Consider the following 23,745-nt stretch of genomic DNA (forward strand, 5'->3'; position numbering starts at 1 on the left):
CTGATTTCATTAGTAATAAATTCACCTTTTATCTCAAAGCTGAACCTGTTTTGCCTGTGATGGTATTTAATGAGTGATCTCTCTCCCAGACCTTATCTCAACCCATGAACCCTTTGTTAAATCTTCTTCCCTCTGTGCAGCAGCCAAGGGGAGTGAGTGAGTGGCTTTTGTGGGTGCCTGGCATCTGGCTAGATGCCAGGCACCCACAACAGGTATCAACCTACAACAGGTATCTGGCTTAGTGCTGAAGCCAAAACCAACATTGCATTTAAGTTCCTAAGACTATTCCAAATTGTTCTGAATTCTTGTATGGAAAGGGAAACTCTTCCTTCTCTTGAGCTGAGATAGGAGCTTCTACTAGAAAGGCACTGTAGTGTTTAGAAGATGCATCACAGTATCTCTTAAACATTAGCTTTGTATTTTGTGAGTGCCAGTAGCTGTTGCATATATGAACAGAAAATAAGAACACTTATTTGAGCAGTAATGACAATATTGTGTTTAATTTTTTTTTCTTCTGCCCAGACATGAATATTGAAACATGAACGCTGGATGTAAGGAAATATTATCCAATATTATCCAATGTAATGTTTGTTTTACCCGCATAGTTTATTTCTGTAAGTATGATTGTAGGTTTGAAAAGTACTAATCCCATGGGAATGTAATGATATTTAAGATGTCCATTCCAGCTGTGTGAAGAAACCACACAATGTTTCCAAGCCAGTGCAATTTATTTTTTTAATTCTTATCCCAAGTCCCATGTTTTGTTGAAGAACAGTAATAATTAGGCATTTATAAAACATCTGATTTGTCCCTTCATTACTTGTTTCCACTTGGCCTGGGAAGACATCTCTGCCAGAGCTGTGGTGAATAAATGGCTTTCTTGTAAATCCAGATTCTAAGGTTTTAAGGCACTCTAAAGATCCTTTAATATTTTTTTCTTTCCTTGTTTGAGCCAATTGCAAACTTTAAAAAAAAAATTGTTTTGATGAGTGTTTCCTCAAACATCTGTAAAGTTTTGCAGGTAATGTTGCTTTTCCAAGTTCCCACACAATTTCACCAGTCTGTACACTCCATTGGACAGAAGAAAAAAAAAAGTTTCATCTAAGAAGCAGGAATTGCATTTATGATTCTAAATAAGGACTATAAGAGGATTTGATTAGAATAGTCTTATTAAAGCTAAACTTGTAATACCATGTAAGTTAACATGTGTATTTTTTTTAGTATTTTAGAGGTGATTGTCATAGAAGCTAATTTTAAGCAATTGCTGACAGCACATCTGTGGATATGCTAACAGACAATTACTTGTTTAAATCTGGAAGATGACTTCTAGTATTTTGGAGCCGCTCTTGAGTATGATGTGTTCCTAGCAGTTTTGTTCCTTTAACCAAGATATTGCTCTGGTTTGGAGTAACATAGGGGACTGAGGAGTCTCCCATTTTCAGCCAGGCTTGAAATTCCTGAATAATCGTGCTTTTGCAGACTTTCAGCTTATACATTTTGAGCTGTTGTAGCTTAGGATCTGTAGCCAGATCTGAGATGGTCAGATTTTGCAAGCTGATATTTTAAGAGTTTCTTAGCAGGAGAGATGCTACACAGTGGTTTGGCACAAGCATTGAGCTTAAGCAGTACATGCTGTTGAAGAAACAGTCAGTTTTCTTCTCTCCTTCCTCCTCATTTCTTCTCTGCTAAATTTTAGCAGATGTCTGATCTTGCAGCAAGGAAGTTTAGGGAGCTGAAATGGCACAAAGCAAACCCCAGCAAACAGAAAAAGGGCGAGTTTCCTCTTTGATCCTCTCCTCAGACGAGCTGGATTGGTAGTGTTGGAGGAGGTGTGAGGGCAGGACTTCTTCTCATGACAACTGACCAGAGGGTGGCTTTGCTGTGGTCTTTGAACAGCCTGTGAAGAGAACCTTTTTAGATATTTCTAAAAGCACTACATCTTCCTCCCACTTGGTTCTATGTGTTTTCAGAAGAATGCATGCTGTTTATCTCTGAATTCTGCCAGCAAGCTTTCTCAGGCAATAGAGAAAGTCCCAATATTATTAGGTGAAAAAGACAGATATCAAATCAAGTCTATAATGAAGAGTAGACTACATGTTAATCAGAGATGAAAACGTGGATCCACAGTTTCATTTAGCGGCAGAAAACATAAGCAGAGAGCAAATGTATTCAAAAATACCAGAATCTGTGCAGAAAATGAGAGGCAGGTGAAAATAAAGAAATGTGGAAATGGTTGGTGTTAGGCAGCATGATGACAGCAGGAAGGACAGAGGAGAATCAAAAGGTGAATGAAAGACTGAGAAATTTTATGTGATTCAGTATCCTTGTAGTGATTATGTGATCTGAAATTTAGGTTTTTTGGGTCAGTTGCTGAACAGTTCCACAGATTCCGCAGACCTGCCATAAAGATTTGGAGAAAAAGCATATGGACCCTCCATCTCAAATGCAGAATCCCAATTGCTGCTGATTTTGCTGTAGCTTTGGTTTCTGCCAGGGTTTTGGCAGCTGGAGTTACAGGAGAAGCATCAGTATTGCCTGCTGGTTTCTAAGATAAGGATTCTTTGTTGCTGCTTGGCAAACTAAAAAATTGCCTTTTTCATAGCACAAATGGATTTGATATTTGCAAAATAATTTATCACGTTGTGTAGCTGTGGCAGGATTTCTGGTTGATTGGGGTGTCAGACTGTCAAAGGATCAGCCTGGTGTTTTTCACTCAGCTTCAGCAACAGAGTGGTGCCAAAGGCTTGCACTGTGCTGGAAATTAAAAACAGAAATCTCTGCAATCCTTACATTGACTTGCTGCTTAGATTAATCATTGGAGAAGGAATTTCATTCTAGGTTAATGTTTAACTTTCCTAAGTGCTAAAGTAAAGCTTATCTCAGTTACCCAACTAAACAACAGGAACTGCTAAGCCACTGAGCACAGTAAAAGATTGCATCAAAACATAATCCTGAAGATAAGAGCATTTTAAAATTTTGATCTGCCTTTTTTTTGTTTGTTTCTGAAAGTTTCAAGAGAAGTGTAGGTGCAATTCTGAGAGGCAAGAAGTAGTTTCTCTCCCAGGATGAGCCAAAGCAGTATGGAATGTTAAGGATTTCTTGGCTGGTTTTTTCAGTAATTTCTAAATCCTTTCAGTCCAGGAGTCCTTGATTTGAATGGTCATATTTGATTTATTTATGTTTACTTCAGTCCAATTCAGTGAACTTAATTCTTGTTGGAGAAAGGGTGCCAGAGATCATAATAATTTAAATGTGTTGTTTGCCAGCCTTGCCAGTAAAAAAAAAGACACATGCAATAAATTATCATAATTATTTTTAATATTAAAGTTGTCTCTGGATTTTGAGGAAATGGCCATGTTGATGATGCTGTGATATCCCCGCTGCAGGCTGGGATATCTACTGGCAAGATGCAGGGACATGTTCATGGGATGTTGCAGCTTCACAGTGGTTTATATTGGAAAGCAGATGCAGGGTTACAGTCCTTACTCTGTCCTTTGAAATTCAGGATCAGTACATCTCAGAATATTCATAATTTACTTGGATTTCAGTTTATTCTGATGTTTCCTTTGCTCACTGTGCCTTTGAGCAGTTGGAAATTAATATCCCATTTCTGAGAATGATATCTTAAATATATTGGTGTTGAAGTTTTGTGGGATATGATTGGACTTTGTTGCACCCCAAGAGTGTTCTCTAGGGATTGACATCTCTGTGGTCAGTTGAGTCACTGGGAGCAATTTGGAGTGGTTTCTCCATTTGGCAGCCATCCTAATCCTTTTGGGACTGGCCTTTTGAGGAAGGAGGAAACTAATTTTTCATATTTCAAGTTTTCTTGGAGTTGGATTGAATCTTTCTGTTAGAGAAATTGGTGCCAGATGATGCCTTAGAGTGGCTACCTAGAACAGAGGCTAGACAAGATAAAGAGAATAAAAGTGGGTATTTATTAAAGGCCCTCAATAGGTACAACTTGGGCACTCAGAAGCCTCTGAGAAGCTACGCCCAGGATGGAAGATGTTCACGAGTTTTTCATACAGATAAAAGTTTGGTCCATTTTATACATCAGGGGTTAATTCTCCAATTACGGCTTTGGATAATGAAGTAATTTACTCCAAGTTTGTGCCCCCACTCCATCCCTAAATTTACTGTTGTTACTTTTTTTGGCCCTGAGACAGTAAGGTGTCCTTGAGTTTCAGGCCTAGAGAGAAATCATTTTGTCAGAATAAAATGGGAGAACAGTAGCTGATAGGCTATGGAATCTTAGAGTTATACACTAAAGCAGTACAGGATCTGAAAAATATGAAAGCTAAATTCTAAGGCATCATAGGGTTTCTACTGACTTCAGTGGAGCATGCAGTTTGAAGTTTCAAAAAATGTTTTGCCATCTGTGTGCGAGCATACTGCTGGAGGAAGAAAGCTGGCAAGAAAACGTTGAGCTTCTTTTTTGGTGGGAAATGGAGCACTAAGAGAGGATGTTCTTAGATTTGCAGGCTTCTGAGGTGCTTCTGGTAAGTGCAAAGATACCTATAGGCAGCCCAGTGACTGGCAACTTCTTGCACATAAGACTTAATGTTTATGTGAGTTTTTTGTTGAGAGCTTCTGTCAGAGCCTTTCTCCTTCCTTATGTGTACTAAGTTCAGTAGCCATCTCTACAGCAGTGTTTCTTACCTGTAAGTGGAAAAAATGATGCAAAAACTTTGGCCCCTAACTTCTGCTGTGCTCTGTGCACAGCTTGGACCCTGTGAGTAGTGGGGATTGCTGAGAAAGTGCAAAGGTGAACTGTGAGCCTGTTCTCACTGCTGGAAAATAAAGGGGGCCAAGGGGGGTGGGTCTGATGCAGTAGTGCAGCAACAGACGGGAACTTTTTGCTGTATGTTTTCCATTCAGAAAGAAGAAAAAGTGTATTTCACAAAAAAAGTGCGTAGTGAGTGTTAAAAAGTATAATTGCCCTGGGAGATGCTTCATGTGTGCTTCAGCTTTAGGGCCTACTCAGTCTGCCATTACAGACCTTGTGCTTGTGTGTGTCCTAAGAGGGCAGTTTTCAGGCTGAATTGTTATCTGTGCAAGGCAATGGTGAGGCAATTCTGATTATTCTGGACAAAAAAAAAAAAATTATGAGAAAGAATTGGAGAAAAACATGTTTCTAAATATTTGTCAAGGAAGGATTGATTTTTTTTCTTTAGAAAGGAAATTTTTTATCTTATCTTTTTCCTGACACTAAATATTCTCAGTGTAAAAACTATAGTCTGTATAATGTGTATCTCATTCACAAGAGCAATAATCATGAAAAACATTGCTGGTTGATTTATAAAGAAAGAAAAATGCAGTGTCATCTTACAGTTGCTCAGGTAACTACTTGTAGGTGTCTTGATTGAAAGACATGATGGAAATACTCCCTATAGCTCTGTTCCTCATTCTTGAATTCCATTTCTAGTTTTCCCTTTTTATTTTTTTTTTCTCCTTTTGAGGTCAACTTATATTTCAGAATATTAGGTAGTCCATTTTAATTGGCAGACTTCCCCAACTTTTCCTGTATAGCTTTCACTGCTGGACTAAACCATGCATGGTTTTCTTCTGCCCTAGATGATGGGGTATAACCACTGTTTTAGAAAATGATTTTGTAATACCACTTCACATTTTTGGTACTAGAGCCTGAAGTTGATTTCATGAAAAAGGAAATCACAGCCTTGTTTGTCTCTTAGGGCATATATACAAATGGATCTAGATTCTTAGATTAATAAATTACCCTTTGGCTATATTTGCAGTTAACTCAAGAAAGCATAAATTAATTAGAATATGAAAAATCATAATGGGCCTCTTACCTTGTGACAGTTTTTGCATGGCCTCAAAGACAACTTTGACATCAAGTACATAATTTTGTAAGAAGTAGAACTTGGAAATACTTCAATAGAGAGCAATTAGGTTTTTCCTGGTATGTTTTCACAGATTTTCTGCTACAGCTTAGATTAATTTTGTACTGTGATTTCCTCAACAAACATAACCAACAACTCAGCCACATATTTTTCTGTTCTATAGAAAGGTGGGAAGTTCCTTTCAGTAAGGTTTGTGAAAGCAATTCAGGTAGGTAATTGGATGATTTAAAATATGCATATTATAGCCCACTTTCATTAATGCTTTCTTTGAAATTCTGGGGAGAATGAAAGAATAACTTTGTGCATGTAGTGACTTTCACAAAGTGGTTACATTCTTTATTTCATGCCTTCAGAATAGTACCTCATCCTTAGGCAGAAACTGCTGGCATAAAATCTGCTTCTTTCCCTGCCAGCCCTTTTTGAAATGTATCATGCTTAAGGTGAAATGCAGCATTTCATCTTCATTATGATAATACCACAAAAAGAAAGGTCAGATGTTGTTTAGCTCCTTGGGGGTTTGTTGTGGAGGTTTTTTGGGTTTATTTCCCCCTTCTTTTTATTTTTTTCTTCTCATATTTGCTTTTTTAAAAGAATAGTAAGGATTGCTTTTGCAGATCCGCATCAGGCAGCTGAGCCTTTATTGCAGTCCCCAGGATGCTGGTGCAATAATCAAAATAATTTTGCTTAAGCATCTTCCTTGTGTATTCGTTGTCTTATGTGGATCACTGGCATTTCCTGTACTGATGTGTGACTGAGGAGCTCCTGTCAGGAGAGCACTATGCCTCACCTTCCTTCAACAGACTGTGTGTGCTGTTGGAGGGATGGCAGCCTGCAGGAGAACCAGGACACCAGACCCAGGCTGTCTGGCTGCTTACACTGTCCCACCTTCCTTGATTTGGTGCCACAGTGCCTGAGGCAACCCTTTGTCATGGGTTTGATGCTGGCCAAATGCCAGTGGACCCATGAAAAAATAATTTATTCATTCTCCTTTCCTGTTGTTGAGCAGCAAAGAAGAATGAATAAATTTTTTTTTTTCATTTATTTTAATTAAAAAATTATTCATTTTTTTGAGGGGGAAAGAAAATATCAAAGGGGCTCATGAGTTGAGGTAAGGATTGGGAAGAAACACTTTAGGGCGAAACAGCCTCTAAACTTTAAAAGGTATAAAGGAAAAAAAAAGGGAATTAAAAGAGAGTAATGAGAACTAAAGTACACTTTTAGAACACCTTTTCCCTCTGCTAGCCCTTTTTTCCTTCTCACTTTCAGCGGAGGGAGGCAAAACATGGGTTTTTAGTCAGTTTGTCACTTCTAAAAAAAGAAATCTTCATTTAGGGAGAGGAGTGTCTTTTGCTATGCCATGGGCTCCTTCCCACCGGACACAGTTCCCTGTGAACTTTTCTGTGGGGGGATAGAATGTAAGAAAATAAAGATAGTGCTCAAGATAATCAATCTCACCCCTGAGGAGTTGCAGCTGTACTAATCACCAAAGATTAGGAACAGGCCTGCCCATAACAGGCCACAGCTGTGTCGATTGAGAATGAGTGCTATGAAAGAGTGGGTTAGCTGGGTGAGAAGGGAGTTGGAGTTTGTTGGCTGTGCTGTGAAGAAGGAGGAGTCAGTGCTGTGAGGAGCTGCCCATGAGAAATCACCAAGAAGGTATGGAACTTTAGCAATAAGATGACAACACTTTTCCAGTGTGGTTTTCCAACTTGAATTTTCACGAGTAGCAGTCCTGCCTGAACCAGCTGCAGTGTGGATCCTTCCCATGGGCAAAGCAGTCTTCCTACAACTGTTTTCTTGTGAGCCATTTTGTTCATGGGGTGCAGTCTCTCAGGGATGAGCTGTTCTAGTATAAAAGCAAAGGTCCTCTTCCTCTATCTCTGGAAGTGAAGGTTCTTTCTCTCTCTCTGTTCAAGACTCTCACCAGATCACAGCTTCATAACATCCACCCGCTCCAGTGTGAGCACCTTTTTCTCATGGGCTGTAAGTGAATTTTGCATTCCCCCATGCACTTCATGAATTACAGGGAAACAGTTTGTTGTATTATAGTCCTCACCATGGCTTACAGCAGAGTTTCAGCTCCGACGCTCAGAGCGCCTCCTCTTCCCTCTCTGTCTTTTGCACTGATCTCAGCATTGCCATGTTGTTCTCCTCACATGTCTTCACCTTTTCCTTTTCTCTGAATCGGGAGAGAATTGGTGTCTGTAGGCTTGTTTGTTCTCAAGTTATATCAATTGAAAAGTTTTTATAGAGTTCTGCAGAACTGAAAAGTTGATCCTGTCTGGGCTCCGCACTGGGGAATTGTTCCCCATGACTCTCACTGCTGGTCACGTGGTTCATATTGGGCCAACCAATATCTCAGTCATCAGAGCCTTTAGGGATTGGCTCTGCTGGACAGAGTAGAATTTTTGAGCAACTTCTCCTCCAGAAGCAGCCTCTGTGGTTTTTTCTTCACCCCTGCTGAAAGCCAGATTAACCTATCACACCCTTAGAGAGGGAAGGGGATGGATAAAATATTGTATCATGCCTAAATGAGAAGATTTTTTATTATTGTTGTTGATTTTTATTATTTTTTTAAAATTACTTCTGTCTGCTTTTCCCCCTTCCCCTCCATCCCCTTTCTGGGAGGACAATAGTCCTTGTCCTTTGCACAAAATATATTAATTAGAGATAAAAGTACCCAATTAGCTTGATTAGGTATTATTCTGTCTCGCTGCTCCAATATTTAAACTTATTCATGCAGAAATTTTATGAAAAATTGGAAGCACAGAAGCAAAAAAAAATGCAAAAAACCACCAATGCCGCAAACCCCAAACTGTTAGTTGCTTCTGTAGATGCTGTAGAGTAGGAGGCAGATGAGGCTTCAACTCAAGGGGAGCGAATGTGTGAACAGGGTAGTCGTGACATGACAAAGTAGACTTCGTTGACTGTGAATAAAATACTTTGCCTATGGGGAAGTAGAAGTGCTTGCTGTGCTTAAAGTGGACAGGGAAGCACCTTAGAAGAGACTATAAGCCCAGCCCTGTTTACACTGAGGTTTTACAGTATGAAAAGCTGGATATCCTTTACAATTACACAAGAGAGGCTTTAGAAAACCTGATGTGGTAAACAGAAAATTCTTGGCAAGGCTCAAGTTTTGGTTTTTCTTACTGCATAGAGACATTTGTGCTATAAAATCATGTACTTGAAAGGCAGTGAGGCGGATATGTTTGACCTTGCATCCTTATTTCTGCTTTCATAGGCTTCTGCCTTCCCCATGTGCAGAAAAAAAAAGTGGGGAGAAAGCCAACTGAGAGGGTTCAGTTTATGGAGTCCGGTGCATAGATTAGGGTTGAGCCAGCTGCCTCATGGCTGGCAGCCTTTCTGAACACTTGAATTACAGGGGAAGTGGCAGTCTTGCATGAAATTCCAGGTAAAAGCACATTAGGGAATTTTAAGACAAGAGGTCATGTATGTATGAAGCTTTATTGGGTGAACCAACCCAACTGGTCACTGCACTAAAACCAGCTCGTGTTTCTAGCACTCTCAATACCCAAGGCAGTTGGAATGATGTATCAGGATGTTGTATGTACTCTGCTCACAGAGAAAAGCACTAAGTGCTTGTTGTCATGACCAAGAGTAAAAATTGCAGCAACATTTTGATCTCTGATCCCATCTCCACCTGATCTGTGGCTAGTGCCTCGAAGGTTCATCATCTGCCATCTCACTCTCACCCATACACTCACACCTGCATGTTTAGTTTTGCTTTGCTTTCCTTTCCATAGGATAAGATCAGTAAAGAAGGAAACTAGTTGGAGTGTTGAAATGTTTGCCGACTTTGTGTGCCTAGAGACTAAAAGGAAGAGGACTAAAGAAAAGAGGACAGCATTTGTGTCCTAGCATGGAACTTGAGAGTCTCTGAGTGCAGAGGGATTTGAAAAGAGAATTGAAAAAATGCCAGGATGAGTGGACTGGAGAGGCAAGAGTTGGGGTAAAAGGAATTGAAATCTGGGTGAGTTTTGTGGCAGGAAACTCTTGAAGAGCGACTCTGTGTGTAACAGTGAAGCAGCTAAGATGTTGGAAAGAAGGGTGATTTATTAGATGGGCCTAAAGAAGTAGTTAAAAGAGTAATATGTGAAACCCCTAGGTGAGGCTGAGGATTGACTCCAATAGCTAGTAAGGCTGGAGCTATTAAACTTGAAATGATGTTATGGATGGATGTGCTGAAGATACGAAGTAGTGTGTCTCTGGAAATTTGTCCTCGGGATTTAATTAATAGAAAAATTCCCTGGCTGGTTTGGAAGACATTCAATCTGGGATTATTTATTTATCCTAAGTAATTTGGTGTGGGCTTTAGCTTAGGAATTGATTACTGTTAAAGTTTTTCTTTGAAACTGTGGGGTTAAAAGGGTGTATGCATACACTCTTCCCAAGTGGCTGCTGGAAATTAGTGCAAATACCTGAGATGTTATACTGATTAAACTGCAGCAGTAGATGCCTGGAACTTGTGGTGCAGGGGCAGAGCTGTTCCTTCTTGGTTTCCTTGCTATTTCTCATGTTGGCTCATGGCAGAGAATTTCAAAACGGCTCCAATGCTGCTAATGCTGGGTTTGACTCTCATAATTCTCTTTGAGCAAGTGAAGGCTTTGTTTGGGTTATAGAGAGCGACAGAAGAAGTTTGGGTGCCAGCTTCAGCTACCCCTGTAGCCTTCCTTTGGTGTGCAGAAGGGCCTGATGGCTGAAAAAGCCAGGAGCAAGTGGTTGAGTCTGGTTAGATGTGACAGGACACAGCTGAAGTCACAGAGACGTGGAAGAGAAGGAAAGGTGTTCTGCTGGTGATGGGAGCGCTCTGGATCAGAGGGGGTGATGGTTCCTGGGCAGGGGGCTGCCACAGGGAAAGCCATGGAGCTACTGTAATGTAGAATAGTTTTAAAAACCAGGAGTAAATTAGGATATTTTACATGAGACATTTAGTAACTTTATTCTGCTTATAGCTGTCTATTTTCTGGACACAGACTGCAAGACTGAGAACAGGACTTTTCTTTTAGGGTTGATGGTGCTTGTATCATGGCTACTCATGTGACACCACACCTGCTGCTGCTAATTTGGGACTCTGCATTGTTGCTGCTTCCCAAGTTGTAGGTTGGAAAGCTTGCAGAAACACTGCATGGACATACAGAAATTATTATCCTGTTTCCTCTTCATGAATATGCAGACAATTGGAAATGAATGTAGCATGTCTGCTTGTTGCTGCTCTTCAGCTCATCAATGCAAAATTCTGGAAAGCAGAAACTTTATAGATTCTGTGTATACTTTAGAAAGGAATAGAAATAGCCTGTTTCAGTGCCCAACTACCATCTGGGTAGTTGTGCTTAAAGTGGATAGGGAATACCCAATGTATTTTTCCCAATACCCAATCTAAACCTTCCTTGACTCAGCTTCATGCTGTTCCTACTGGTCAGAGAGAAGTGATCAGTGTTTGTCCCACTATGTCTCCTTTTAAATTCTTTTAATTGGAAATTAAAAATATTTTCCCCAAGTTGAATCTCTCTTGCCTATGATAGTAATTGGTAAATATTTTCTCTCTATCTCAACCCAAAAGCTTTCTCATCCCATTTTATCTCCTTTTGTTAAGGATGTCTACATTTTAGTCCTAAATCTATGTGGCATCAAAGCTGGTAATGGTAAACATGAGTTTTAGCAAGATTATATTAAATTCTGAATAGTCTGAGTGGCTTTTTAGATTTTTTTTTCTGCAGTTAGTATATAAGGAGACTTGCTAATGAAAATGGAAGTAAATGAAGATGTAGCTGTAACTCTTGATTGCCAGTTAAATTTTCTAGATTACATTCATCTCTGTTTTCTCCACTGTTTCTTTTAAGATGAATTAATGGAACTTCTCTATATCAAGTTATAATGTTGAAAGTTTGGTTATCTGGCAACTTTCTAGCTCTGCTTTACACTGACACTGTAGAAGGAGCTCATTAGGGACACTATAAATAAATATGAGGCTCATTTTTCTGTGCCACTAAGTAGGTCCCACTTCAATTCAGAGCAAATGCATTATATAAGTCTAGTGAGGAGAGTTCTCCTTGGCACATACACTGGCATTAACCTATTGTTAATGAAATTCAAAGCCTGTTTTCTCTCCTAAAGGGTGGACTGGGCTTTGTGTGAGCTGTCAGTGGAAATTAGGAGTTTAGTAATTGATGTAGTAACAAAAAAAAGAGGTTTGTTTGTATTTCATTGTCCTTGTGTACTTTTGACAAATACTGCTAACTACTTAGCATTTGGTCCCCTTTACTAACTAGCAGTTAAAATAGTGGTTTTGGGTAATAGTAAAAATAAAAATAATATATGAACTTATTTTTCCAACTAATATTACTCTTTCATTGAGGCCCTATGGTAATAATGCACTCTTACCCTTTAGAAATTCATCTCAGGAAAACAACTAAGTGTATCTTCGTTCTTGTGGCTCAGAATTCTATCTTCTGTCACTTTAAACCTATGTGTACACATTCATGTGGGTAAATAAGTGGCCTTTTTCATCTTAATTTCCTTTTTTAAACATTCCAGTCTGTCAATTTTGAAATTTCCTTAGTTGTCTTCTTTTAAGGCATTTATTTCCACTGCCAATGGCAGGTGACACTTAACCCTGGGGTCCCTGATAAGAACATGTCAGTGGACACTGATATATCAAGCACATGGCTTGTGACAGCACCCAGTATTATCTAACCATGGGTTCTAATTACATGAGTGTGACATTTGTAGAGGCATGAACTGGAAGAGTTCAGCATAGCAATGCTAAAGGAAGTACCCAAAGAAGAAGAAATCTTCCTCTTGCATCGTGCATGTTAGCTGTCTTGAGACAGCTATGGAGCCTTGCAGGGTAATATTTACACAGCAGTTAAAGTGTGAAGTTTCCTACTAATCCATTTTGGCAGTGCTGTTACAGGATCATGAGCATGTGCAAAGGCTTTCCCTGAACCTGCTGTTTCAGTGGAGAGTTCAGTATTTGAAGCACTGATGGAGCAGGGGCAGCAGCAAGTTCCTCTGGAGCCACTTTATGCAAGCAGTGTGAAAATGGGCAGTGTAGGTAATGTGGATGATGACCATCAGCCTTGGCCACCTGCTGACAAAAGAAAGAAAGTAAAGCTTCAGTCTTCAAAGTGTAGGAAACTTTCACACTGTAGTTCTGCCTGTGGGCTTTCTTGAGGTCCCTGTATCTTGTGTGCTGGGTTAACATCCCAGGCTGCACCTTCAGCCTCTGTATTTCTTCAGCCATCAGTTGTAGTGAGCTGAGGGTGCTGTTGAAATTGGCAAAGATCTGACAGATGTGTTCTATGGAGGGGCTTGACCGCTGGCCTGCAATCAAAGCTGAGTTAATAGAAGGAATAACAATTGATGATTTTTGAGTATATCCATAGCAAGGAAGAAGACAAGGCTGTCAGCATGGGAACAGTTTAGAAAAGATACGTGAAAATTTTTGTAAGCTAAACTACGTGCCTAAGTAGATGTGTATACATGCCTTATTAAATTTCTGTGAAACTTTTGCCAGTTATATTGATGCTAATTGCTTTGCACCAATGAATAGAATAAGTTATTGTGATGTAGTTAATGACTTAAGATCACAGTTTGTTAAGAGTATATAAGCTGAACAACATGCAGAATAAAAACTTTTTTCTTCTTGGACCCTGATCACGTGTGTGTATGTCACATCCGACCTAATGGTGATGGTATTCTATGAAGGATTTGCACAAGGAAAGAAGTATCTGATTAATAAATTTTATTTTTGAATAGAAGGCAGGATTGATATTCAAGCTCTTTAGCATAAAGTGCATTGTTTAGTAGGCAGTGTTTCTTTCTGTAGTCATTTCTGTGGCATTGTTACTGTATCTGCCCTTGTTTTGTGCATTAAGCTGTTAATACAGTTCAGGTTTAAAATTGTAACAGCCCCTTCATGTCTCTTAATTAAAAGTAAGAAAGTATTTCCAGTTATGCTTTGATTGCTTTCTGGTTGTTCCCATGTGTATGGACCAGGCCACATTGATTTAAAGATCACTGATCTCAAATTTGACAAGGCTGTACTGTCATTTTTTAGCATCTTTTAAAGTTCAAGACTTTAGCTCAAGCTGCTTTCTTCATTTTTGCCATCATTATATTTTAAACCTTCAATCAGGAGAGCGCCAGGAGGTGCTGTCTCTCAGATGCCATGACCTCAGTGGAGATCCATGATTGAGACAAATCTTTTTTACTTGAGGCGGGGCTGTCAAGATTCTTAGAGTACTTTTCCAAGCACCAGTTTTGGACTCAGAATTTACCCCATCTTAACCTAGTTTTCTTTTTTTGGAATTATGTTAGCTCTCTGCAGGATGTTTTTGGACCATCTCCAGTTTACTTCAGACTTGTTCCTATTTCTGTTTTTCTTTTCCATTGGAAGATATGAGTAGACAGTAGTTTTCAGAGCACTTAAATCCTCAGATCTCACACAGCTGGAAGTTGGTATGGACTGCTTGAGGAAAGGCAAAAGAAAATTAGTACCTTCTGAGTTTCATGTTAGGGCTGGTAGACTGCCAATTTGTAAAATGTAAAGTGAGGGCTATAGGCTTTGTTAGCATAGAAAAGGGGGGGGTGGGATAAAAAGCCAAAGTTCTGGTTTGCCAATAAATTCATCAACAGATTTGCTGGTGTGATGGTTGTGGGTGTAGAAGTGTATTGTGGTGTTAAAGCAGAGAGAATTTTGATCTCAGCAATTTAGAAATTGTTAATGTAGACCCAAATATGAATAACTTTTTCAACAGATTTTTATTACTAGGCAGACTGCAGCAGGCAGGAATTATGATGTTTGTTAAAATGGTTTAGATGAACATAAAGGCATGCATACTATTAAGTTTAAGTTTATTGTACGGAGAATATGCCGTGTATATGGAGTTTTGCCTAGACATGGAGGAGAAGGTATTTAACCTATGATTAGCTGATCTTTAACTAAGTCACATATAACTGGGCAAGTTATAGTTTTAACAATCAGCAGTTACCACCATAATTTTTCTGAACTGGCAGCTGCATATTTTTACTGATGAACAGACACACTAGCTTTCCAGATAGATGCACACAGTCATACCATGACATAAATATTTTACGGAGCAGAAGAGGGAGAAGAGAGAGAAGATGAATATTGTGTTGTTACAAATGTGTTACAGTGACCCAAAGTACATACTTCTGATAACATTTGTCTTTTTCTCTCATTTTAATGCTAGGTGTACCCTGAATTGCAAATCACCAATGTTGTGGAAGCCAACCAGCCAGTTAAAATACAGAACTGGTGCAAGAGGGGATGGAAGCAGTGCAATGGTCACCCACATATCGTGGTTCCCTACAGATGTCTGGGTGAGTGACTCAGTTTTAGTCTGTTTTTTCCTGCTCTATTGTTTTCGGTGTCTTCATGAGAAAGATAGAGAATCTACATAAATGCCTTCTATACCTCAGTATTATTGTGTTTTCTGAAGGGAGTTTTGTCCAGTTGTTCAGTCCTTTGGAACTGCATTATCTAGAAATAAAGTACTTCTGTTCTTCCCTAATTAAACCCTTATTTTTTCACGTTAATTTTTGAATATCTAGTACTTGAACTCTTACCATGAAAGACCATGGGAATCTGTATTTGTTGAAACAAAACAAAAGATACTTTATACATTCCCCCATTTTATCCTTCAATGTTATTTTTGTAGCAGTTGCTTGCTGTTCTCTCCTGTGTCCTTGGTGCTTTAAATCAATTAAAAGGGATGTTTGGACCCTCGTTTTTTGCTAATCTTTAGTTTTGTCTGCATTAGAAAACAGAATTGTTGATTTGCCATTTTCATTAACATTCTAGGCACGACATTTTCTTTATATTGTTCCATATTTAAGTATGCTGTTTTACCATTGCCATTTGAACTGTGATAAATGCTGGAGTTCAGAGTTGGAACTTGCTGTTCTAGTAAGCCAGGACAGCTAAAAGGCATAGAAGCTGACTCAGACCAGTTATTCCATGAAACAAATAATGAAAGAAAATTTTTAAAAATATGCAATGTTTCTAGAAATTTTGTTCATTTGTGTAGAGTAGGTAAAACACAGGGCACAATCTGCCCTTAGCAAAGCTGGGACTGAAGAGGAACTAGCAGAAATGCTACCTTGTGTGGTCAAAAGTGCCAAAACAGCAGATGTCTAAAATCTGTGCTAAGTATCAGGGAAATTTTTTTGCTTGGCACAGTTTCCAGATCTGATGTTTGTTTGTACAGATGTAAAATCAGTGTTTCTAAACCTGCAGTATATCATTGTTGATGCTACTGAGGCTCTGCAGGACTAGTTTATTCTGAGCAAAAGTGCTCCAGGAGAACCCAAATTCAAGACTTTTGGAGAGGAGAAGAACCTGCCTCTAGGAATTACAGATTATTCCGACTCTAGGAAGGAACCTGCTAGCTTCTACTGTCTTTTTCCAGATATGAGTTGAGTTGGTTGGTTCCACCACAAGCTTTACTGCTAAAAGGGACATGCTCTTTTACCCATTTGTTGCTGTGTTTTCTTTAGTTTTTTATAGTCAGGAGAGAAATATCAGCTTGTAGTCTTAATGTATGTCTAAAGCCAGATGAGCAACTTGTCAGAGATGAGGCAGAGCTGCAGTCTCACACAGAACACATCACAATATGTTTCATCAGACTCCATGAGAGTGCGCTTGCACTAATTAGAGATACAGTCGAAGAACATCAGGCTAGTGGAACTATAAAAACTAAATTTTATTATTTATTTTATTGTCACCACAAGCAAAGCTCTAAATTAAGGAAAGGGAACTCTTAGGCTCAGGACTCTCTATCCTTATGTAGATTTGGTCACAGCCCTGGAGGTCTTACAGCCTAATTTAAGCAAAATGACAATGTCATTATAAGAGCAAATGAATATAAATTGGCTATGAATACATGTAGTCTGTAATTATAAGGAAGTATCTGCAAGCATAAGGAGCTCTAACAATCATCTGGTTAAGGAGTAAGAAGTCTAATCACATGGAAGGAAGTTCATAAATTTGTGCACAGGACAATATGCAGTTCCTTGCAGGAGTAAGGAACTGGACTTGGACTTCTAAGGTGCCTTCCCTGAGTTGCAGTTTTGAAAGAAAAATCATTGCAAGGTGTATGGTTGCTATCTTAGGTAGCAAGGTTTAGTTGCAAAAATTTTAAAGATGTTTAAGCTCTTCATTATTATTAGCCCTTAGCCCTCTATTTTTATTTTAAAATCCCCACATACGCTATTTTTTTCTGATTTCCTTGTAATTGAGGCTTATCTAGGTGTGTCCGACGCATTGTGTTTGTTACCATTTTCACATGCTGACATTCATTTTTTGACCCTGACTAGAATAAATCTTAGATACTGATGTTCCCAAGGGTCTACTGCGGGATAGATGGATACATAATTACTTCCTCTGGAGAAAAGTATTATGGCAGTAGCCATAATCTAAAATTTCTCCATCAACCAGCCCTCTATTTGTTGTGTACTATGTCTTGGAATACTTTGTCTTAAATCATGTTTTTGTACAGAACTAAGGAGTCCAGAGAGCTTTTAATTTTTTTTTTTCTCTCCTCCTAGTACTTCTTCAGTATTAAAAGATTATTTTCTGAAAAGTTGCATCTTGCTTGTCAGCTCTGTGTGTGCCTCAGCTATTCTTAGTGTGGTAGCTGTTAGTGGACATTGTCAGAAGTTGGGCATTGCCTGTGCCCATTCCTCTGTAATTTTAGTGCAAATGGACCTTTGCCCTAGACCACTGTTAAATCCATCTGGTAAGAATTAAGATACCAACAGAAAGTTTGTCAGTGGGCAGCTGATTGCAGGGTTGAGTCCTAATTTTGCATTGCTCTGAGGATACTTATTAGCCCAGTAATTTCTTCCATCTTGACAGTATTTTTCACAGTTGAGAAACAGCAAGTGACAGAAATCTGGCTGCTTTCAGCCCAGATCATCTTTGATGTACAGTCTGCTTGCATCATAATCTTCAACCAAAGCTTTCAAATGTGTAGAGCCCATTTCACTACAGCCCTTGCTTGCTCCAGGAGTTTTTTCTCTTTGAGACTTGTGCAGGGCAGTAGTTACAACAGTTCTTTGTATTAGCTGTGTATTGCAGTAACATCCATCAGATTTACTAGGTTACACAGCTTCATATTTTCTTAAGAGAATGCAACTAAAGCATAAAAACAGTGGTTTAAACAAGACAAAATGAAAGCCCCTTATTTGAGTCAGCCACGTGTCTTTGCATTGACCACAGAAATATTCCCTAAAAATGTTCTAATTGGATCTAATCTTCAAGAGTTAAATTACCTTGTTTGAGTGAGGACTGTGGTGCTTGACATAGAGCCACAAATGTGTGTGGGTACACAGCAAAGATGAGGAGCTGTGGAATGTGCTGGTGGAAGAGTGGAGATCTGCAGAACTCCCTTCTCCTGGTGTGAGGTGTGTGTGCCACCCAAGTGCCTGCACCACTTGCTGTGTGGCACACCTTGCAGGGTTGCTGCAGACAGTGTCAAGAAACCAATGATTTCTTCTTTGCTTTACAGAAACTGTTTTTGGGAGAACACCATGGCCACCAACGTGGCCATGTAAGAGTTGGTGGGAGCCCTGCTGGTGGTCACAGCAGGAGGACAGGATTTCTGTTGGGGCAGTATGGGCAATAAGCATTTCTGGTTTGCACTGTCTCCTCTCTTCACTGGTTGCTGAGGAAAAGCAGCTGGTTAATTTGTGCAGTGTGGCCCATGAAATGAAGTAGTTCGCTCCATGTTCCTTGCTGGTTGTGGGAGCAGGCATCCTTGTCCCAGAGATGTGATTCTTTTAATATCTTAGGTAGATGTGTGGCTATGAGTTTCTGAATAGATGACATTTCATTTTGTGTTGGTGGAATACATCCTGAACCCTGGATAGACATGAGAAGCTCAGTTATGTTGGTGTTTGTGGATCATTATGTGGGCATGGCATACAGGATATAGCAAGGTGTGGCGAGAGGGGAATTACAGATTAACTGTGCTGTGTGAAGTGCATGATCAGGAGTGGCTCTGCCTCATTATCCCATTTATGTATGCTGCTAAACACTGCATTCACAGTGTTGGAAAGATTCAGATGTGTTGGAATCTCATTATGTATACAGCCTCTGTCAATCAGAATGTTTGTTCATAAACGAGTAGATGAGGTGTCCTGGTTTGGGGCAAATTTGGGAGAGAACCTCCAAAGGGGTTCTTCTAGAAAGCAGATTCAAGTGGCCCTTCCCCCAACTAGTTTGGGAAAATATTTCCTTGGAGAAAAGTGGAAAAAAACTGTTAATTTAACAGGCAAAGAAAGCATTTACCAATACAAAAAAATGAACAATATTAAACTATAAAACCTCTTGCCCTCCAAAAGAGATGACAGACTCAGAAAGTCCCTTTTGTGGGCTGTAGTTGAGCTCACTCAGTCTCTTATCAATCCCTTTGGTGCTGGAAATGCTGCAGCCCAGGCCTGGCCCAGTGGGCCACAGGTGTGAGCTGCTGGTGCTCTGCTGGTGTTCAGTCCAGAGCAGGTTTGAACAGGTCCAAATAAAAATAAAAACCTTAGTCCAGGGAACTTCTCTACCTCAGTTAGCTAAAAACTAATTAAGAGTAAAGGAGAGCTCTGTCCTGCTGTCTGTCCATCCACAGACAACAAGTCGAGGAGCAGGATGTGGAGGAGCGAGTGCAATTTCTGAAAACAAGCTGTGCACTCTTCTTCCGCCTCCCCTCTTTACTCTCAGAACCAGTCTTAAAGGTGCAAAACTTATTTCTGGGCTAAACAGGTGAATGGGGATACCAGCATCATAAAGTCACTCCAGTACATTAGGTTATATGAAAAGTACATTTTGCTGCTTTGTTATATAGTGAAAAACTGGCTTCTGCACCTGTTTTTTTTTTTTTTTTAAAAAGTCTTTGAAAATATTTTAAGCTTTTCATGCTTTATTACTGTAGCAGTTTGTGAAGTTATCATCTTGTTCAAGTATCTTGGTTTGAAAGATAGGTGTCTGCCAAGGAAGGTGGGAACCTCCCTTGGAATATGAACCCCTTCCCTCCAAAGTATTATAAATTTGAAGTTACATGGCTTTCAGGCAAAGATATTGGAAAATAAATAGCAGTTCTTTACTTATGTGTAGATCCATATGTATAACAAGCCAAACAAACAAGCAGCAGCAAACAAAACCCAGAAAATCAGTACCAGCCGTCTCTCGGCTGTGGAGCGCTCTCCCCTCGGGTGCAGTTCCGGTCACGGCCAGCAGGGGCGCTGGTGGCTCCCGGCCGGGCAGGGCGCGTGCGATGATTCCCCCGCGCCTGCAGGGGGCGCTGTGGCGTGAGCGCGGCCATTCCTCCATGCGGTAATGGCGGGCGGGCTGGCGGGAGAGAGAGGAAAGGGGATTCCTGTACAAACTCACGTCAGGAAGCCAATTCCTGTGCCCTCACGGATGGTGAAATGGGCTGTAGCAGGAACCTCGGAGCTGGAATGGCTGAGGTGGGCACACATGGGTGACAAACAAAATGTAGCAGAAACTCACAGCCCTTTCAGGAGCCCTGGGGTGTCCTGTTGGGCACCTGATGTTGATTTAAAGTGTTGCAAAAAAGCCTGAGGCAGCGCAGAAAACAGTGGGGCTGGGCAGCTGCAGCTGGGTTTTTGCAAGCAGCTGCCACAAGCAGCCGGGAGACGCCTTCTGGGAAAGGGTTTGGGGTCCTGGTTTTTCCCCTGAGGTACCTGAGCAGATGATGAGGGTCCTTTCCAGTGCGAAAAGGGGTGTTAATAAGGTCCCAGTTCAGCAGTCACTCTTGGGAATAAAGGCTCACCCAGGGTAAGGAAGAAGCACTAAAGAGTTGGACTCATCAGTGGCAGCGAATTCTCCCCATGGTAGCAACAACTTGACTGTTCCTTTCTGATCCCGAGAGAGCAAGGAGCTTGAGGCCAGTACCTGACCCCCCCAGCCAAAATCTTACATTATCTTTATGTGAGAAACAACTGCTCACTTTGAAAATTTAAAAAGGTTTAATTAAACCTTAACAAAAGTACCCCAAAGGAGTACATAAGGAAAAGCTGCAGCGCTGGGAACTGCCCCTCGTGGATACCACATGGCCAGTTCATCTTCAGGATGGATGCTCAGTCTTTTATACCCCTGGGGGTTGCATCAGCCAGCCCAGCCCTCCCAGAGTCTGTCACTCAGCTCTTCTTTGCCATTTATCAGTGGAGATTGCTTTCTTGTGACTTGATTGGGGGTCAGGTGTTGCCGTGCTGCACCCCCTGAGCAACCCCCTGAGCTTTTCCATTCCCCACTGCCCCATGCCAGGGACACATGTGCAGCCTTCTTTGTACCTGTCCTAGACAGCCCAGGCAGTCTGATGGCAGCAACACAGGGGGGAAGGGGAACTGTGGGGAGAACAGAGGACATCTAAACCACAATAACATAACTATACATCACTAAAGCTTTTCTTAATATTCACACAATAGTTATCTTTTAATTGCAAGAGCCAATCATCTCATTATCCATCTATAACATCTACCCTTCCAAAGATAAAACCTCCTCCAGCTAAGAGAAAGGCCAGCTGCACTCTTCCCCCCTCCTCCCCTTCCCAACCACATCTTTTGCCTCTTAAGTACTGGTCTTTATAGTCTCTTAGGCAACAAATGGGACAAAATTGCTAAATTGCTTGAGAGAAAGGAAAAAAAAAAAGGAAAAAAATGCCTAGCCTTCAACCTGATGTCAGAAGAAAAGGTACACTCAAGTTTTGATATGCGTGCCTAGCCAATTATATCAAAGAAAACACCAAGGTGATGCCTGGAATGAATAATTTAAATAGAGATATATGTAATTGGCAGTTCTTCTAGTGGTAGTTTTTCTAAAATTACTTGCTGTTTTAATGGTGGAATTTTTTCACACAAGAATGTGAAGTGCCTGTATATATTTGTATAAATGGCAAAACTTGCTGGTTTTACTGCCTCTGAACTCACATTGCACCTGTTTGCATTGCATTGGCAATACAAATTCTCCTCTGAGTAGTTGGAAACACTTTGCACTGGCTTTTCCATGCAGTGCCAAATTAACAGAAAGACGTTTAATAATTGTCCCAGAATTTTTCTGTCCCTGTTAGTTTAGCTTTTCACCTCCAGCTTGCCTCAGTCTTCAGTCAGCCATGTGAGTGATGCAGACAAGCCTCACACCACACTGTTCCTAAAATAAAAAAAATTCCCTTAGTTCCAGCCTACACAACTACAACATGTCTAGTTTTTCTGGCAGCACTAGCTGACAGGAAGCAGAGGAGTCACTGATCATTCAGATAATCTGTTATAGATGAGTAATGTAATGGTTGGCTCTCACAATTAGAGAGGTAGATATTATGTGTATGTTAAGATGTATAGTGATGTTATTGTAATATGTCCCCCACAGTCCCCTTTCCCCTCCCCCTTGTAACAGCCTCAGTAGTCAGGGCATTTAGAGAACATCTCCACCAATAGACGGCAGAGCAGGAGTTGACTGATAAAACTTAGGGAAATTTAAAAGGCAGAGCATCCATTTTGTAGGGGAGCAGGAGGCTGATAGTCATGGGGGGCAGGGCTCACAGAGCTACAGTTTTTTCTTATTCAGTCTTTTGTAATATTTTTTGTTAAGGTTTAATAAACCTTTAAATTTTTTAAAAGTGAGCAGTTTCTCACATAACCAATAAATTTGTTATTGTTTTATTATAATTCTAAGAAGATCTATTGCCTCATGGTTTATAACTGTGTCATTTCAAGTATTTTCTTCTCAAAGCAGGCCTGTATAAACCATTTAAAGTGGCCTTTGGCATGTTTCAGGGGACAAAATCCTATCAGCTTGACAATGAGGTAGGGAGCTGGCAGAGAAATCCTGAATAAGATCACCCTCCAGCAGCACAAAAACTTCCTCAGGCAGTCACAACTCTGTTTCTGGATAATTCCACCTCTTCACTTGAGCCAAAAATTGGTTCAGCTGTTGCGTTAGCCAGATTGTAGCTGAAGGCATAGAAACACTGAAGTGCAGAGAAAAAACAAAATCAACATTCTGCTGAATATCAGAATGTACTTTTATATATGACTAGTGTAAAATATCTAAGTTTTGTCTAGTAAGACCAGAAGAAGAAAGAATTTTGAACTTGTGTATTTCTGTGCATTCTTGGGCTGTACATATGTTTTATTTGTTTGGTGGTTGCAGTAAGGTTTTAATAAGAACAGGCTGCAACACAAAAACGTCTTGAAATCTCGAACATCACAGCTCTGCAGATCTACTCCTAAAGTAGGAGAATAATTTCTTATAGGTAAGGATTGAAAACAATATGCTTATTTGTCTCTCTAGAATGGACTAAGGGAACCAAAACAAGTAGTGTATACACTTCAGCAACAGGAAGTGATCACAAGGAGCTTAAGAAGGAAAATCAGTTTTCCTTCTTGAATGATGACTAAAGCTAGTTGGACTGAGTTTTCTGTCACTTGTAACTCTGCCCAGGATGAAGTATCAGGGATTAAAGCAGGTGTTCCTGCTTTTTCTGCAGTGCTTCATATAAAAAGAGTCACCCTGAGAAAGTTAGTGCTAAAAGACTATTAGTAAGGTTTAAAAGAGCTCAAAAAATGGGAAAAAGGGGAAGTTAAGGTGCCTCTCTGATCATAGTTTGACCCTTTCTGTGCAGAGGGTTCCAGGGAGGCTGTGATTGTGGGGCTGGTCTGTCTGCCTGCCCTGTTCCACTGTGAGTGCTTGAATGAGCTATTCTGTGTTTCTTTCCCGGTCCAGCCTCTCCCACGCCCAAGTTACTGTTCACCACTCAGATCCTGTCCAAAGAACTAATTTTCCTCTCTGAAGTTTCTCTAATATTACCCAAACGCTTCAGAGATC

General features: G+C 40.2%; 1 protein-coding gene across 4 annotated transcripts in view; it reads left to right on the forward strand.

Moving 5' to 3' along the window:
* The window catches only part of APP (amyloid beta precursor protein), a 208,467-nt gene that overhangs the window by 66,419 nt on the left and 118,303 nt on the right, over positions 1–23,745 (forward strand). For all 4 annotated transcript variants that reach the window (XM_036378886.2, XM_036378877.2, XM_036378904.2 and 1 more), the window contains exon 3: positions 15,104–15,233. In XM_036378886.2, coding sequence (XP_036234779.1) covers positions 15,104–15,233 — 130 coding nt within the window. The remainder of the gene's footprint in view (positions 1–15,103; positions 15,234–23,745) is intronic.

The sequence above is a fragment of the Molothrus ater genome, chromosome 2 (genome assembly GCF_012460135.2).
Source record: "Molothrus ater isolate BHLD 08-10-18 breed brown headed cowbird chromosome 2, BPBGC_Mater_1.1, whole genome shotgun sequence".
In the NCBI taxonomy this organism is placed as follows: Eukaryota; Metazoa; Chordata; class Aves; order Passeriformes; family Icteridae; genus Molothrus; species Molothrus ater.